Raw genomic sequence first — 19,523 nt, forward strand, 5'->3', positions numbered from 1 at the left:
TTTGTTGTTGTGGTTGCTTGTTAGAAAATTGGACTGCCCCATGAATCGATCAGAATGTGTTCGTGTATTGGCGGTTTTCGACGGGTTAGTAACTCAGACAAGCGACCTATGTTTGTCCTGAAAATCCCGAGATACAGTGGTAGGGCTGAAGAAAAAAGGAAAAAAAGTCGTAGATCCAATGGATGCAACCTTAAGAAGTGTCCAATGTGACATTTCTACCGAGGAGAGTTCCCTCGACAGCACAATGGACGTAGACAATACTTGCCTTAAGGTCCTGCAACAACTTCCAAAGACCGTTGAGCAGATGATTCTCTTTTCAATGGACTGGAGAAAGTAGTTGAGCACAGACTGCTGTGTGATCAGCGATATAGTCACTAACGACCCGACACGTGCCTCTAAAACCTGAAACGATTTAGAAGGCGAGCAAACAGACCCAGCAGAATCCCCCATGCGAAGCTGCGGCATACAAGGGTTGGGGCTTACAGGCCAGGAGGGGGAATAAACCAAATAGATGGAGGCTGATACTAAGGGCTTAGAGCAGAAAGGGGACTGACCAACCCTTATTTCGCGTGCCAATTCTTGTCGTTTCTCCATCCTCTGAGCAAGATCTCCGATGATAGACCAGCGAGGAAGAAAGACCAGGAAATGTTCTATGCAGTGATCCCCTAAAGTCTAAGTTTAGAAACATTCTTTGTGTCACCCAAGCACGTCGGCTTACGGCACCTCTGGGAGAAGGAAGTGGTTTGATTTTCCTTATCAACCAAGTGAGACGCATTGCGGAGAGGTTTGCTAGAACCTTGGAGTTGTACCCTCTCCTAACAATCAGTAAATTCCTGAGAATCTACACTGATAAGCAATGCAGTACCATCTTCCTGTTCAAATCTTTAATAAGATACACGAGTATTAGACCCGGGAAAGGACAGAAGATACGTGAATGTAATGCAACTGTACACGGGGAGTGACACAACTGGTGCTTTGTCTTAAGGATGATAATCTTTCTCACCCATTCTTGATATTTTAGTGTAAGGGGAATTAACCCATTCCTTCTGTTTTGACTTTTCCCCGAGCAACGTGTGGTGGTCTTCGAACCCTATAACCGTACTTGCAGGGGTCACAGAATTATAAGTGATGGTAGTGGATGATGTCCTTTGAAATGAAGGAACTCCACATTCCAAAAGGGTTGATTTGGAACTTTAAGATACATCGGTCCCAACTCCTGTCCTGAAATATGCATAACCACATAATGTCCCTTTAGTTGGGTAATTAATGTGGAGGTATGGGGAAAGTGACGAATCTATACGTGTTCTTAACGCCCAGTGATCAATATTGTGCCTGTATCTGGCGAGTGATGACTGGTCCTTGAACCAGCCACCGAAAGTCGATGGCGATCTAGATGTGTGGAAATAACGTTCCCTTGAACTAAGAAAAGTTAGAATGATTCATTACCCTCTTCTAAAATAAAGGTGGAGGGGAAACAACCATTTTCCATGATGTGGTTCAGTTCTACCTCCACCAGGACAATTTGGCTTGTGCTTTGTTAATTTCTTACCCTCCCCAATAAAGTGCTTGGAAAAGGGGTGGGTTGCAGCCATGAGATCCAGCAAGCTTATAGCACTTAATAGGTATCACCCTCTTTAAAGAAGACCATCTTATTTTTTGGCTGCTGTTGCTCTTCCCTCTTATTCTGGGAAGTGCAATCAATCCTGCAAGACATAGTTACCTCCTTACGGGTGATAAATTCTCTCCTGGAAGATCTTTTCCTCATTTATTTATTGAGAAGCAGTCGATTCTAGTTATGGTGCGCACACTACAAATCTAAAGGATTCATAGAGAGTTGGCAATGAACACTTATTTCCTACTTTCACGATGCGGTTGTTTTGGGTTTAATGTCAATGTTCAAGATAGGCTATACATGGCGGCCAGCACAACTTGTCGAGGGAAAACCAGGTAAAACCCTGGAAAAAAACTACCGACCCATGGGAAGCTACTGGCATCTTTCTCACATACCCACACTGGCATAACCAGAGACTAGAACCCGCCTTAGACCACTCTGCATCCGCTTTTGACATAGCATAAACATCACTATAGTACTTTTTATTTCAAGTCACCCCCCCCCTTCCCACGTCTAACTAGAGATGCCGTCAGAAAAAAAGAATGTGTATTCACCATTGTGTATGGGCTGATGTCATATGTCAGGCTGGGTCGATGAGAGTGGTTTAGGAATTTCTGGAACAGAAGGATTTAGCTTGGACACGGCTTTTCCATTTAATCAGTATTGACTAACATATTATCGATATTAAATCGTACGATATGGCAAAGTAAAACTAAACTTTACCCAAGTCTGCCTACATTAATAATGCACGAATTATACGGCATGCTCTTTGCTCAGTAAGAGATTAGTTCTGCTTCTCTAACATTTGTACGTCCATGTCATTTACCCACGTTACGCAACTAAAGATCACTTTATAGGATCTTATTTTCAATATCGACTATCATTAAATTCATTTACAGGTTCCAAGTAACAAAAATATATTCAGAACTTGTTAAATACCCCTTGTGTATTTAACAAATGGACGAATGGACCTTTACCACATAACCAAGGTCTCATTTCCTTACATATTTGTAATATGGGAAGGAAGATGTGTGAAGAGACATGTAAACTGTTTATTCAAACGATTAAGTGCAAATGGGTGATAGATAAGAAACAAATGAATTTAGTAATTTTTTATTTAGAGACAGAGGCTGAAACATTTGTGCAACTTGGCTTAAAGAATTAGTACATATGGTTCTTCTAACATTTTTTCTTGTACTTCATTTCTCGAGTAGAAATTCTACCAAACACAGCTGAAGTAACTACAGTGCCATCACAGCTCCAATATAATAAATTCTGGCAAGACAGATTCCACAAACATTTGGTAAGAAATGTGATCTCCAAATAGGTTAATCGTTTAGATGCTGAACATGCATTTCTTGTGTATTCCAAAAATAACTACATCTTTTATAGTTTACACTTAGTTTACCGATGGCAAAACTCAATTAAAAAAAGTCTAATATGTAGTATTAATTACTGGCAGTACATTTCTTTTTCATTGCTGTGAAAAATTACATTAAAATGACTTGTGTTTAGAAATGTTTGAGCAAAGGCACACAAAAAAAAGCCACAAAGGCAATGCTCAACATATATGTGTTCTTAATCAAATAGTGTTTGTTTTGTTCAAAATAACCTAGGCTTGAAATAAAAAATCAATTCCATGATTAAAGTCAGTAAAAATTTACATTTAACAATATAACCTTTTCCCCTTTTGTTTCCTGAAAACAATTTTCTCAGTCCTATTATGCATGTCGATTCATTACTATCTGAAAGTAACAGCAATGCGAACACAGAAAAGTATAATCTACTAAACTCTGTAAAAACAATTTTTTGGGGTGACGACTGCACTCCAGTCATAAAAAGATCTGATCTTATCAGAATGTAAACTTGCACCACTGATCAGAATACAAATTATCCACATCTGTGTCATAACCAGCTACATGGGTCTTCATTTACTTGTACAGTCTATCAATGAAACATTTTCACATTTGCTATCTTCGGATAGAGCATAGTAACTAGTTTTCATCCAAAAGATCTTATTTTGGTAACAGCAATTCAAATAAACTATTCATAATTTGTAACACTGCAATGAAAATTAAAGTTGTTGTTTCACATTTCTTAGGCCCCCACTCCTTAGATATCAAAGAACAAAAAATGTGTGATATTCACAATGGTAAAACCTTTAGTTTTCTGTTTTTCTTGCAATTTAATAATATTATTATTCAATTTTTTTTCTCAAAAAGACAACTTTCTTTATTCCACAGGATGTCTGTTGAGTTTGGTTACAGACGTTTTTTTTCAGATGAAACTATCAAAAATGTGGAAAACCTGTCTGATCAGCAACACAAGCTTGAACCTTTCTGAGAAAGTTGGCATCAAACTTGCATAAATTCCACCATCGACACCTTACCTGAAAGATTACAAATACGAAATTACTGAAAAATATGCTAAAACATGTCAAGAGCAGGCTTAAGATAAACCATGGATCAGCAACAATCGCTTTTTAAAAAAAAAATAAACATCTAGAGCAGAGTGCTCCAATATTAGCAATGCAATGCAATCACTGAAATTAGCTCCAAAGGTCTGCAAGAGCATACATTTTGTTATGAAACCAAATTTAGGAGATGTGCATTCAGGGGCAATGTCTTCTCTAATTAACGCTTGCAATCCAACTCCTTTATGGTCTCGCCAATACAAGCAACAAACTATTTAAAGACCAAGTAACGATGTTGATCAACAACTCTGAGACAGACAAGACACATGGGTCTATGATTTGTTGTTGTTGTTGGGTTTCACACCAATTTTCAGCACACGATAGGCTATAGGCTATACATGGAGGCCAGTATTAATGGTGGAAGAAGAAACCCATGAGATGCTACTGGCAAGCTTTCACACATGCCCACATTGGCAAAATCTGACTCGAACCCACGCAGACAGGTGAGATGGCAGTAATCCATGACAGCGAGTGCTTTAGACCACTCAGCCACTAGGGACCTCCATAGGTCCATGAAAATATGGTCAGATCACAATTCATCATATGCTGGTTTTTAGTTATGCTGATTACAAGAAACATTACCTGTAAAGATATGCAGCTGAATTGCAAGGACCTAACTGTCCAAAATGGCACAAAGAAAAATATACCATGAACAAGGCCATGTTCTAACCCACATTAGATTTAAGTTCCACGAGTCCTGAGCTATGCTAAGTGTCATTCCAAGTTTACATATTTAGAAAACTGGACCTTAACTCTGTCCAAAACAAATTAGACATGTAGTTCACAATCCCACAATGCCTAAATAGAAGTGATGTAAAACACCTAATTTGTCAAGTTTGTATTTTCATTTAGGTCCAAATGGACAACATAGTCTTTGGCTGAAATCTTTTTTTGTACATTTATGAAGGAGCAGCAATAAAAAGATTTTCAATTTGACTGCCATGCTGTATGTTAGATTGCCATCATTTTCTTTTATGTCCAACTAAACAGCATGTCTTTCAGTGAAAACCCCATGCTAAAACGACCATCCATTCAGAAGTAGCTGTAACAAGATGTTCAAGATGGCCAAGTGGAACTGGTTTAATTTAGGACCAACTAGACATCAAATGTTCTAGAGAACTCCCAATGTTGACGTGACCAGAAGTAGCAATAATGGTTGTCAGATTGACGCAATTTTCAATTAGGACCAACCAGACATTATTACAAGATGTTAGGTGAAAACCCCAATCTGATATGACCATTCATTTAGGAGGAGTAGCAATAACAAGATTTTACAGATAGCTGATGTGGTGGCCATACTGTATGTGCAAGCAGTACTCTATTATTCAGGGCTAACTAAATCTTAGATTAACATGTATGTAAAGTTTCTTGGCAATCCTAAGTAGTTTAGGAGTAGCGATGAGTGTCAGATGACACAAAATAGGCTGGCCATAAGCTCTTCTGGTCTATGACCAGCATAACTAAAACTGAAACTGACGAGACAAAACCCAAAAATGCACATCTAGTTCAATGTAAACACCAAATTCATTGGAATATGCTAAACAGTTCCTTAGCTATGCTGCATAAGTATTATGTAAAAAATTTTAGAAAAAGGGCCAATGACTTCATCAAACTTCGAGCAGAAAATTAAAACCCCTCAAAAGGTACATCAGTCATAGGCATTTAATTATGTGCAGCACAGCTTTCATGGTTCCAAGAAGTGAGAATGGGTGGACAGATGGAAAAGGTGATTACTGAAGGCTCCTTCATCTCAAGCAATGCCTAATCAAAGAATTAAAATGTGGTCAAGTAGATGAATAAGCAGATTTACAGACGCAAGTTACGCTAAAATTTTGGTAGATTCAAAATTTTTGTTACATTTGAATTTTCCATTACAATCTGCAGCACTACCATAGAAAATGTTGAAACAGAGAAGCAACATGCATGGAGAACCCCCTTTCTTCCCTTTAGATACATATTTGTATTTAATTTTTTTCCCCTCACTGTTTGCGAGAAAAATGGTCATTGTACACATTTAAAAAATGCAAGAGTTTTGTATTTTACAGGTACAGACCTCTGTCTCTTTCTTTCACAGATAATATTGCTTTCTCAATGACAGGTAGGTTGAGATTACAATTCGTTCGTGTCTTGCACTTTTAAAAAAGATGCTTATCTGTATAGCCACTATTTCCGATTTTGAAAAACTTAAACACAAAACTTTAACATTGCTGATGCCACTGAAACAAAGTGACGATTGTATCTCAGCATGCTTGTGCATGTGAGTCTAAATTTACAGATGAACTTGTGTTGATAACACTACACTATTGAAAGCATTCATCCAAGAATTAGTATAAAGGTTTTTTTCTGATGAGATCACAAACCAAAACTAAATTAGCTGTGAACTTTGCACAATGACAAACTTTTTCATTGATTAAGATATGCTGCTACTTGTATAATCTGAAATTCAGCAGCAGGTAAAAATATTAATTTGAGCAAAATATTTCTTAGCTACTTCTCATTTTACAGAATAACAGAAAAGTCAGCATGAAGACAACTTACTTTTGCCCCTTTTAAGAATCTGATCACAGCTTTTTATTTGGTCCCACCAAACATACAAAAGAATCTGCATGTTTTGTTCTATACAAAAAAATCTGCTTGTCTATGAAAGGCCACATAACACTAGTTTCTTACTAAGACCATAATATTTATTCAGCAAACAAGCAGCCAAGTTTTTGATTCCCAAAATATATTTTGCTGTGCTTTATTATTCCACTTTACTTTATGATGCATGTGTAAAATGACCGAAAATAGTCAGGATTATCTTGTACCCAACCTTTTTATACATTTATACCAATTTCTTGCATTTTTCATAAAATCTAATTGTTAAGCTGTAACAAGTCCATAAATACCAATCAGGTTATATACCTGACATAATCTACTGCTGTGTTCTCTGCAGAAATGCAATGCATGTGACAAAAGAAGATTACCATGTTACTCATTTTCTACATTTTTTAAAATTCCAATAAAGGTTAAAGTTAGCATACATTGCACTTAACTTCAGAAAACAGAGGTCTTAAATTTCCCCAAGTCTTCCATTAATATCCAAACTTTGTAGAACTTGCTTATGTAATTTCTATGAAGAAGCAAGTTGCATCAAAGTTGCTGGAATCGAAAGACCTCACACGAGATCCATCAACAGCTTAGTTCAAGACCTCTCAAACTAAGCCGACTGGTTGACAAATTGACCATGGGTTTTAACCTTTCATTAAAATATTCACTCCCGAAACGCAGATTAAAATAGACACAGAAGTCTGAATAAATATTCTAATGAAAAGTTGAACTGCAGAATCAATATGATCAACTTACATGTGGCAAAAAAAAAAAAAAAACACCCCACCAATCCAACCTATGGCTTCAATGACTGCAGATAAGTATTCTACACATTTTCCTCACCAATTTGTGACAACCTGATATAAAGTATCCATCTAATGCGTACTGTGAACAGTAACTTGTTAACAGCCCTTTATGTAGGCACTGGCACAGCTCGTTTTGATGATCGGGACATTTGGTTGAGGTATGTGGCCGTCAAGTGAACATGCATGCAGAAGCCATTTTCTTTTTGCCCTTGCCATGACTTTAAAACCCAAGAATCTTTCTTTATAACAAAAGTAGTTCCATGAACCAATTTTTCTTCGAGTAAGAAAGGGTCTTTATATTAAATCTTCTGACCTCTGCATCAATAGGCCACTAAAATAACTTAAATGAAAATGAAAGACCTTCACATTTTTTCTCAATGAAGTCTAGAACATGCCATAATGCAAAATCTAGTTTTGTTCATTCCGTCAGTAACACGGACCACTGAACACCAAAATCAGTGAACTTTTTTCTTTGGGCTGTTTAATTTAAACAGACAAGTTACTCAGGAAAGGCACATTTTAAAAACTTGTATATGCCAGAGTACTCGGATTATTCCAAATTCAAATGAAAACCATACAAAATTCTAAATCACTTCTCTGGGTCCCAACTATATTTTACTGTACAGCTTTTACCCAATGAGCAAGACTTTGGTCAAGGTACATTGTTAGAACTGAAATTCTAGTGCAGAAACCTTTTTGTCTTCTGCCAGTGAATCAGACATTCATCAAGTTTGGTCCAGATCAGTGATGTACAACTAATGTTATCGTGTGGAAACCATATTTCATCAGTAAACTTGATCAGTTGACCCACCCACCCCAATCCGAGCAGTCTGCTTCCTTATTCCAAAGGCAAACCCTCTACAACGTGATGATAATGCTATTCTGCAGACACGATTTTATTATTTCAGAGACCCTGACCTATGACTTGAAAATTGATTGGCATTTTCCTTACCCAATGTGCAAATCATCCACAAAGTTTGGTAACTGTAGATATTGGATAACTTATAGTTTACTGTGCAGAAGGATGGACAACATTATAAGCATAGCCTTATAGTGGGAGTATAAAAACCTAGATCATGTTCATTAAAACTTGAACAAAGATCTGCCTCAGCTACATATGTTCAAACATTGACATTGTGGTCAGCACATCAAGTTTTATCTTGTAAACATCACTCCACAAATCAAAAATATTTTAAATAAGTTCCGTGACTGTGAAAATCCTAAATTCATTAAAGCCAAAGGTTGGCGATGCTGAATGAGCTGCGTCACCTGGTCAGACCATTGAGCAAGAGCAAATTAATGACAGGAACAAAATCATAATAGTAAGTCTGGTGGATAGGTGACAGAGACCCACAGCATCTGCAACATACTGATAAACAAAGAACATAAAATGTGAGAAAGCAATAGTTACAGCTAACCAAAGCACAAATGTAAAATCAAACTGAAATGCAGGAACTGAACAGTACATAAAATGTACAAATTTGGAGTAAAGGAAAGGAAGGTAAGAGCTGTAACTATGGCTTTCCCACCGTACATAAGACAAATGTATACTGGTAAAATCATGTCAGACACTTTAGATATATTTCAAGGTTCATGCACATGATTTACTGAAATTATTCAACACATCCATAAAGTGACATCTGACATTTTCTTCCACTTGCGCTTTCAAAAGAATAAAACAATGACAGAATTTTGATTGCTTAAACAAAGCATTTTTCACAACTTCAACTAAACATTTTTCACAACTTCAACATTTGGCTGAGATGCTCAGTTTGGGATTTGATTTTTTTTAATGAACTGCACATTTTAATTGTTAGAAGGTATTGTAATCAGTCACAAAAAAACTTTGAAAAGATTATGTAAACTAAGTGAAGCTTGTGTTGACTGGACAGACTGAAATACAAAATTCACTATGAAGACCGGAGATTTAATAGTAAAAATCTATCTAACTTGATAAGCTATGACAGATTTTCACACACTGATCGATTCAAAAACTGCACAGACATGAAACTGTAGGCTAAGGGGCAACAATTCCTTTGGATTAATCCTGGGCAATTGAAATATCATTAAACTTGCCAAACTTTTTTCGTAGCGAGTTGAACAAAAGTTGAATCTTGAGACCGTTTTCCCCACATCATCTTTGCTGGATCAAAAGGTCAGAATTGTTGCCACTTGCTACAGACATTACTCCACAAACTTGCATTCTATTCACATTCATCAATCAACAATAGTTTCTTAATGCTGCCATTATTTTTTATACTTTGTTACAGCAAAATTTCTAATGAGAATTGATTTAAATTAGTAAATAACATTACATTCTTTAATAAAAGTAACAAAAATATTTGTTTCAATGAGCACAATGGAAAAATGATCATGATCAACATTTCAGATGGAAATTTTGCAAATATCCTTTCCAGTTCAGATTGGCTTTCTTTTCTTCAAGAAAGCACTACAAATAAAGCCAATCAAATATGACTTGCCTCTCATTTCAGATTATTCCCAAGTTTAAAGCTATATATTCAGCATGAACTTGGAAGCTTGACAAAATATAAAATCAAAAAGGCAGTCTTGTACCTTGAGTGAGCAGAGGTGACATTTTCCCACCCAAACCACAATTCTCACTGAATTTTATAAATCCCCATGTTCTGATTGTTGCATGGGGACCAATGAACATAAAATGTCCTCTTCACATTTCAGTAAACGTGCAACATTGAAATGGTGAAAACTATGCACTTTTCTCAGAAATGATTGTAATTTATTTTTTAACTTTCAGGCAAGCAATTGTGTCCTTGCGAGTCTTCATATTAGAAGAAAAGCATGAATTCAACGAGTTTTACTAAGCTGAACATGCAGTGGATAAATTCCAGTATACAAAACGTTCACTCGCAAACATGCCATCAAAAACAGAACATTAGAAGGACTAAAACTACAAATAACAAAGATGGATGCAACAAAAACCCTCTTGGAGGAGTTAAAAGTGGAATTTGCATCCAAAAAATAATTACTGAACATTATTATTGACTAACAATAATTTTTTCATATAAATCTTATGACCACTCTTTCTTGTAGTCTTTGCAAGCATTGACGGCTTTGTGTTCCTTATGGCATCTATAAAATGCAATGTTCTCTGTGCCTGCAAACAGCGATTCAAGACAGCCTTTCTAACCAATTGTATTTAGGTCACTTGGAAGAGTTCACATTGTAGACCTGGTTGTGCTGAGACCCCACCTACAAGGTTTGTAAATGGTAGACAATGCAATGTATCTTCTTAAAGATACAACAAGCAAGTCCTGAGTTTCAGGTGTTGTTTTAGCGGCAAATGCACACCCTAATGCAAATAATGCAACTGTGTACATTAAGAATGAACCTGTCATTTGTTTATTCACATTACTTTACATGTGAAGACTTAAAAGATCATGCATTTCATACATCAATCTATAGGAGAAGTCTTGGCACACCTACAAGCACATTATAACCTCTTCCAAGCAACTTCCTACCTAAACAGCATTCCACTGCTGTTCAGTTACTGCACACTGCATTTGTATAGTTGCCATGGCAGAAGGCCCAAGTATAAACACAGAAATTGGTGTCTGATATTATATTATAGGTGCAAACACAGCTGGCTTGTTAATAGGCGTGAAAAGTCCAGCTGGTCCTGCAAACCATTTTTATGTTCCAGCATGCCCATCTACCAGTCGTATGAAGGACTGGTCATGTGGACCATTATAATATTCATTTTCAACTTTTCCTTTTCCCCTCATTAAACAAAGAGATGCACAATGTAAACTACTCCATGATGCTGGAAATTCAATTGAACCATGATAAATTCTTTGAAGATGTCTTGTAAATGATGACTTGCATGATGTAAATTCTTAATAAACATGGATATATTCTTTGTGTTTTCAGAAGGAAACATGAATTGTCATGGAAATAAGCACTGTTGGCACATGGAGACTGGAAAATTCAGCTTATGTTGAGTTGCCTTCCTTGAATGAAGTAATGCAAGATCATCAACATCTCTTGAAAGACTTTATCTATACTCCAGTTTCCCATATCGGCACACATTATTCCGGAAGAGAATTTTACACTCCAAGTGTAACATCTGTACTCTGATTCCACAATATTTAGCTATTTTGACATCTTAGAGATCCAAATGACCAACACCACAAAATTTTCAATATCCTCCAGTTCAGAGCACTTCTCTTTTTCTGTGTACACAGTCCATTAAATAATCCCTCTTTCTCCTGTAAGATTACGACACAAAGACGATGGCTTTACCAGTTACATCTTTGAAAAGTGGTGTCACGTGGCTAAAAAATTGGCTTTAGTCCAAATAAGTCACAGGCATGATACAGCACAAATTTACTGCGTCAGAATATGAGATGCCAAAATGACTGATTGCACTGCAGCTTCAGAATGGTTAACAGATAAACAATTTTACTGTTATACTATGTGAAGAACCAGTCTCTGTCTGGTGCATTAAAAAAAAAAATCTCCTGATGTGGAGCTGCTCTCCAGTCAATGTTTAAGCTGTTCTCTTCAAACACAGGCATTTCATTCTGCATTTCCAAAATTTTGATGAAGGCTGAATCCAGTCTGTTCCATGCAGAAACTGATAAGCCTGATAGAAATAACTGTTCTCTGTCGAATATGGAATTTACAACTTTCTTCTCAAGTGAAATGCTCCTTAATGCAATGCAACCAAACAAATACATCACTTTTCAGTTCCAGTCATTTCTCAGTTTTTCATCATGAAGCTTACAAGTTTCTTCTGATGCCTGTCATTTTTTGTATAATGTGACACACTCATCCAATGAAGAATAAACCGTCCACTGAATAAACTCTACATTGTTAACTTCTTTTTTGTTAGATTTTTTTTATGATAAATGTCACTGTTCCAGAATCTGGCTTTTAAAAAAATCACATTTCCTTCTTCTCATTCAAAAATGAGCCTTTTTTTAAAAAAGGTTTATCCTCAACTATTTGAATACCAATGAAAATCTCTGGACCTAAATGTCCATTCTTCATAGCCTGTGTTTTTCACTTGAATATATCCTCTCATATGAATTCCAATCAGAGCCAGTAACACATTTCTTTCATACAAAAATATAGAAATCTCAAATGTATGTGTATAAATATGTAGTCTTCACAGCTGCAAAATCCCCACTCATGAACAGTTGCAGGCTGAAGGTGTACAGTCAAGTTCCTTTTTCATTTAAAAAATAAAACAAAACAAACAAAAAAAAAAAAAAAAAAACCACCCACCCCAATGGACTTTGGTAAAATCTGTTCAAGAAACCATCACAACAATTCCAGGTACGTGTATCACTTAAATTCTGTACTTTTTTACATCAATCATTTTTTTTGGGTCTTAAGCAAACTGAATGCCCAGGATTGACTGATCAACTAAGTGATGTTTAATAGCACATTAGCACTAGAGGCAATTCAGTACCAAATAAATGGCATTCAATTTGGTCTACTTTTCATATAAAATCTATGCATCTAACTAGTCTTTTTGGATTACATGGGACTGACTTGTCATGAAAGCTATGCACCCAACTAACCTTTTTGGATTACATGGGACCGACTTATCATGAAAGCAATGAACCCAACTAGTCTTACTGGATTAAATGGGGCTGACTTGTCATATGAAAGCTATTGTAGTCTTTTTAGATTACATGGGGCTGACTTGTCATGAAAGCTATGCACCCAACTAGTCTTTTTGGATTACATTGGACTGATCTGAGCTTAATTTATTTCTTTAAGCTTGTGAGGTGGGCACTGTGCTGAATGTTAATAACGGGCAAAGCATTTTTATGTAAATATTTTGCCCTTGCACCAATTTGGTGAATAAAACTGCACAAGAACAGTTTCCTTCGTTAACAATATGATGATGTGAAAGTGAATCAATGGAGGGGTGAGGGGATTTACAATTTGTATTTGCTCGTATGCGTGCCAGCAGTCTAGTTGGGAGTGTGTTGGAATTGTAATTCATATGTTCCAAGTCTGATACTCTTGCATGCCAGCCTGGGTTAGCTGCCACTGCATGTCCTTAAGAAAGACGCTTAGCTGCCATTTCTCTGCATAATATAGCCTGCAATGTGCTAAAGGTGCTTTTAAAAACCAACAAAACTGATGGGTGCCTAATATAGGAAATACTACAACATTCTGAAAACCATGGACATCACAGAAAACTTTAAACTATGGAAATCAAACCATCTGTGATGGTATAAAGATTACCTGCACCAAGACTGATACTCTGTTTAACATCTTTCACAAATACAACTAATGAAGAATAAAGTAAGTATACATTTTTGGTTTTTATCAAAACTGTCAGCTATATTGGAATAGACTACCTTTCTTAACAGTTTCAAACACCTTCACACCAGTACAAGGCATGATGGGAATATGGATAGTGTTTGGAATGGCATCCTTCACAGCTTGTCATGATAATGCAATGTATTACTTTCCACCAGCAAGCCAGGTTCATGCATCCACACCTGGCAGCTTGATTATTTTATTTTTGAAAATGGAAGATGTTCTGCCCAGGTTGGAAACTAAAAAAAAAAGTTTTAATGAAAAGATGCAATTCAGAGTAGCAGTTAACATGGTGGATATACAATAAAAATACAAATGCCATCAATTCTGCTCGCCTTATGAACCATCACAAGATAGAAATAAGAATTAATTTGATTTACATTTTAACTGGAAACTTCTGCATTTGTATGTTTATATCTTTTTCTCTTCACATTCTTTCATTTTCTTTCCACTTTCTTTTCAATATGTATGCAACATTTGAAGCTTGTTTTATTCCAATGTTCGTTTTCAAAAACTTTTATTCTGCAAATAAAAAAAAAAAACCATTACATAGCAACTGGTACCAAAACTACTGCACACACAAAAAAACTTCAGACACCATTTTCTAAGGTTATCACATTTAATATTAACCCTTTTAGCATTTTCTTATGAACTTTTGGCTTTTTTAATTTGTAATGGCACATTAACAGTTTGAATTATGCCAAGGTCAAGTTAAGTGTAGTGCTTGCCTACAGACACATCAGTCAATCTCGGTTGAACCAATGTTGGGAATTGACGCCTTGGCCACTTGGCAACTGTGGCTCCAATTGGTTTCACAGGTCGAACAGTACATCATATGTAGGTTTTATAGCTACAAGATGATTTTATCTTTGAAACAGAAATACAAATGTATGGACAAAAGATAAAAAGTCAAAAGATAATTTAAAAAATTTCGTTCTGTGAGAATAAAAAAAATCCCTGATACATACAATTCCTCACAAATTTGTACGACATTTAATTTATACCTGTAGAGTAATATTTAATTCAAGGCTAAAAGCTCCCTTTAATCGCATTAAATGCCCTCATTTCTCTCCATATAACATAAGTAACTAAATGTCAAGGACTTGCAAAGTGAAATTGATGAGCTAAAATGTGTTCCCTCACATACTGTGATACTCCCACAACCGTCAAAATCCCAGAACATAATATGCACGTGTCCATGTGTATGCGTGTTAAATGGAAAAAATAAAGGTACAGCCATCTGATATTTAGTGTCTCTGGTGTACCCTAAAATATATATATGGACATGTAGAAAGATTTCTGAATTATGAACACATTTAGTTCTGCTTTGAATACAAAAGGCATCTGCGCATACCCCCCCCCCCACCCCCGGTTCCAAATTCAGCAGATTACACAATGACACAAGTTGTAATCTATGCATATTTACATCTGTACCACAAACTATGAAGGCAGTTTTTGTTAACAATAAATTATTTCCAAAATCTCTCTATTTACAAATTTGCTGTGGTACAATCTATCTAGCTTCATATGAAATGAAAAATGTAGCGAGTCATTATCACTTCTATACTCATTTGAAATGAAAAATGAAGGAAATTACTTAAATACAAAAGGACCTACCTGGTCAATTCTACCAACCAATTCTCTCTCTCTCTCTCACACACACATACATACTATAATAATACCAAACTGTTAATAATACATACCTCTGGCTTTTACATCAATCTGACAACTTTCAAAAACTGAAAAAAGGTTCTGCACTTGCAATAAAATGTACTCTTTGATTTAGCTAGAAAAATGGATTTTCCAAGAGTCTGAAATAAATATTGGCATTAACTAATACTCAAATGGACAAGACTTGCAAACTATTAAGCACCTTTGATATTTTTCAAAGTAGAAATGAAAACAAAAATGTAGGTGGTTCTGATGCCAAATCTGGATCCATACAGTTCACTAATCCATTGTTCTATTAGCCATTTCATACTTTGAAACCAACCCAACCAATGAAAAGAAGATATAAGCATTAAATTTATTTCTGAAGTTTTGTCTCTATTTTCTTTTAAGCATTAAACCTTACAGAATCAAAGCGAATTTTAGTTGAAACATACTTCCTAGTCTTCTTTCAGAACTGATACCTTGCACAACCCATTTTGAATTTTGCACTTTTGTGTCCTTTTGTTTCAAGGTCTTTCTGAAACTTTTTTCAGATCAATCAATACACTAAGCTGATGTAATTTTTGAGTGGTCAATATTAAACTGCTTTTATGATATAAGCACTTAGGTATGATGTCACAAATAAACTGCAACAAGACAATACAATTATGTACTGGTGTTCACATTACAGCTCAGCTATCTAAAATGTCATCTGACCTGAAATCCAGAAACTGAGAGACATGATTGTAATGGCTCAATGAAGCTGAAAATAGCAACAATTCTGCCAAAATCAGAATGGTGGACATCTTTGTAAATATTCTTAACTAAATATTTCATCTTGGAAAGAAAAGCCAATCAGATGATGAGAAGAGTACTAATGACAATATGGAATTAAATAAAACAACTTGTTTTAATCAGCACTAAATTTATCATAGCTTAGAGCATTTAACATTTGCCAAATTTGAGACATACCGTGACCAAGAGTGGTCCAATTGTTATGGATTTTAAACTTGGTTTCACTTATATTGCAGCACAATTTGCACGATTAAAATCCTATATCAAGATAAATAAAACAAATGGTGAGACATTCTGTTGTCGGCAACTTGTGGAAATGCACTATTATTCTCAATGGAAGTTAAGAGCCCTGCTCTTACAAGTGTTTGAGATAACCAACAACCCCAATGGAATAGAAGCAGGTCATAACTGATGTGAATAATTGATTCTGTCCATGTTTTGCTTTAATGAAATCTCGTAGTATATATGGAAGAAAAATGTATTTAAAAAATATTAAGTTTTATGTGGCATTAGTGGTACTCTATCATACTCAACAACAGCATTCACAGGATTATTATTAGTGTGAATTAAGAAATAAATCTAGGAGAGAAATTGAAGGCACAGTTAAACGTTTTTCTCAAGCAATTTTTTTCTTTGTAAGCACCACCATGTTAAATTTCTAATTTTTGATGGAATTTGTACAACAACACAAAAAAAACCTCCCCAACCCCGATCCAACACTCCAAAGGTTATTCTGTTTGTAACTTCTTGTAAAAAACCTCCTCTCAAACTGTGTATACTGTTTGAAATTGTTCACACATCCTTACAATCTGTATGCAGCTTAACATGTATTAAGCATTTTGTGTTAATTGTACAAAAAACTGGTAAAAGAATTTCAGCATGGGCAACAAAGTACTTTGCCACCAATAGAAGCAAATACATAACAAGAATATGCTTCTTAAATACAAAATGTGTAAAAACGGTTAGGAAGTGTTAAACTTCCATTTCTTGGCGCATCTCAAACTGAAAGAATGCCTTCAAATAGAGGGATATGTAATTGTGTTTGTGTGGGTGGGTGTGTGTCGGAAAAATAATCCCCTTACAAAGTCTGAGATCATTTGACTAGTTTGACAATTCCATTCAACAATGATGATGATGATAATGACTACTCCTGAATCCATCATTATGATGGGACTGTACACATAAAATGGATGATGAAAAGATTGGTTGAATGTGATGAATACTGAAACAGCTGCCCTCATCTAATTCTTTGAGGCTCCTATGCTGCTACCAACTAGTCTGGCAGAGTCTGAAATTCCCTCCTCCTCTTCTTCAGCAGACTCGCACTGCATGTGGAACTCCGCAACATACAATGCTTTGTCGATGTTCTTTGGAATTGGTTTTATTTCTGTACCAAGTTCTTGCTCAATTTTGTGTAGTGCAAATCTGTAAACAAAACAAAGATGTGTTGTTTGCTTGTAAACAAAACAAAGAGGACTTGTTTGCTAGAATTTAATCTACTATTAATACAATATTCCAGCACTGTAATTTCCTGAGCTGTTTATGTGCAAAATTTGGCAAGGTAAACCTTTTGCAATATCAATAAAGGCACAATTCATTTTTCTTGAGACTAATTAATAAAATTCAACAAATCTAGCCCTCCACTTTACCTCTACATCTAGAAGTATACAGCTGTGGTTTAAAAGAAAACTTGTGCAGTTTTTAATCTGCCAGTCATCCATATTTGTACGACTTCGGAAATTAATGCCATTATGTCTTTCCAAACTGGAAATATTTCACTCAGTGTCCAGATGCTGATTTGCTACAGCCTGGAACAGCACACAGAGTTGGTGCATAAGCATTGAAAATCTCACTGGATTCCAGATGTGTTATGATAAACATAACATTCAATGTAGGTCACAATGACCTTGTTTTTGAAACAGTATGGTAATGATTGATATGCATGAAGTCAAGTTTGATGATTTTGGCATGAAACCGTGAAGCCAACACAGCTCTTGCCTCTATTAGTGGACTCCAGTGATATGCTAGAGTGGAATGGGTCTCTTCTAAATTTTTGAGCCAGCAGGGGGTTCACAATCTTGGGTCAAAATGACCTTTTCTTTTAAGGGTGTGGTTCTAATAGAAATGGATACAATCATCACGCCTAATGATTCTAACATAAAGCTTGAAAAATAAACTTAAAAGCGTACTACTACTCCTCAAGATGCATCCCATCACCTAGTTTCACTATACAACGTATATATCATTAGGTATACAGTGTGCCAAAAACTGGCATTAAATGCTAAAACTTCACCAGGAATGTAAAACAAATGCCCTTGCACAAAGTTTGTCTTTTGACGAAAATCAAATGTCAATAGGACTATCCATTCAGGTGTAGTAGTTTTTTTTAATATATAAAGTGGATGTAAAACCAATTTCCTTATCATAAGAAGTCTTTTGGTGAAAATCCAATGTTGATACAGCCATCCATTTGGGAGGAGTAGCAATAACAACATTTAGGAGAGCACCACTGTGGCAACCGGAGAACAATCTGCACAATTTTTATTTAAGATCAAGTCGAACATGGGAAGAGTGAGTGTAAAGTTTCATGGTCATCCTCAAAGTAGTTTAGGAGCTGTTAACATCCATGATAGCTAAAAAAAGAAAATGACCCAGAAACAGTGATGGGGTACATGTGTACAGTGGCGTCACTCGGGTTGGTGTCACCCAGTGCGGTAGCTCATGGTGTCACCCACATGGTCCTCCTTCCGTAACAGACCATACAGAATCCTTAGTAATGTCATTTTGGTGTGACCTGGTGCAGTCCGCACCCCCCGCATCCCCCTAGCGACGCCACTGCTGTGCCTGCTAGTCATGTATTTAACTATGATTGGTTATCCGCTTATGAAATCTGACTAGACCGAGCAGTGAGTGGTCTGTAAAATTTGCAATTTTTCATTTTGGTGTCACCCCTCCGAGATGGTGTCACCCGGTGCGGTCCGCACCCCCCGCACGACGCCACTGCATGTGTACATGTTTTTATCAGTGCAGATGCTGGCATCCGAGTAGTAAAATAGCTTTCCTTTATTACAAACTGGCAGCTAAATAATGTGAGCGCTGTCAAGAATAAATACATTTTCCCACATGTCACTATGGAGAAGTTCCTAGAACTGGACAAGAGAATTATATAATCTCTGAACTAAAATATTTCAGAAACTACTCCTTGCATTTCATCAAGAAAAAAAGTTTTCTTGTACTTCAAGTAGGAAACGCAAAATTTTTCACTTTTTTGGATAAAGTA

The 19,523-nt window shown here is 36.1% G+C and overlaps 1 protein-coding gene across 3 annotated transcripts in view; it reads right to left on the bottom strand.

The window, feature by feature from the left end:
- Window positions 1-2,709: 2,709 nt before the first annotated feature.
- LOC149793360 (ATP-dependent RNA helicase cgh-1-like) overlaps window positions 2,710-19,523 on the bottom strand; it is an 80,632-nt gene continuing 63,818 nt past the window's right edge. For all 3 annotated transcript variants that reach the window (XM_089967344.1, XM_089967345.1, XM_089967346.1), the window contains exon 11: window positions 2,710-17,668. In XM_089967344.1, the coding sequence (XP_089823470.1) occupies window positions 17,485-17,668 (184 nt within the window). In that variant the 3' untranslated portion in view covers window positions 2,710-17,484. The remainder of the gene's footprint in view (window positions 17,669-19,523) is intronic.

The sequence above is a fragment of the Sinohyriopsis cumingii genome, chromosome 8, assembly GCF_028554795.1.
Source record: "Sinohyriopsis cumingii isolate HCF-2022 chromosome 8, ASM2855479v2, whole genome shotgun sequence".
NCBI classification, from domain to species: Eukaryota; Metazoa; Mollusca; class Bivalvia; order Unionida; family Unionidae; genus Sinohyriopsis; species Sinohyriopsis cumingii.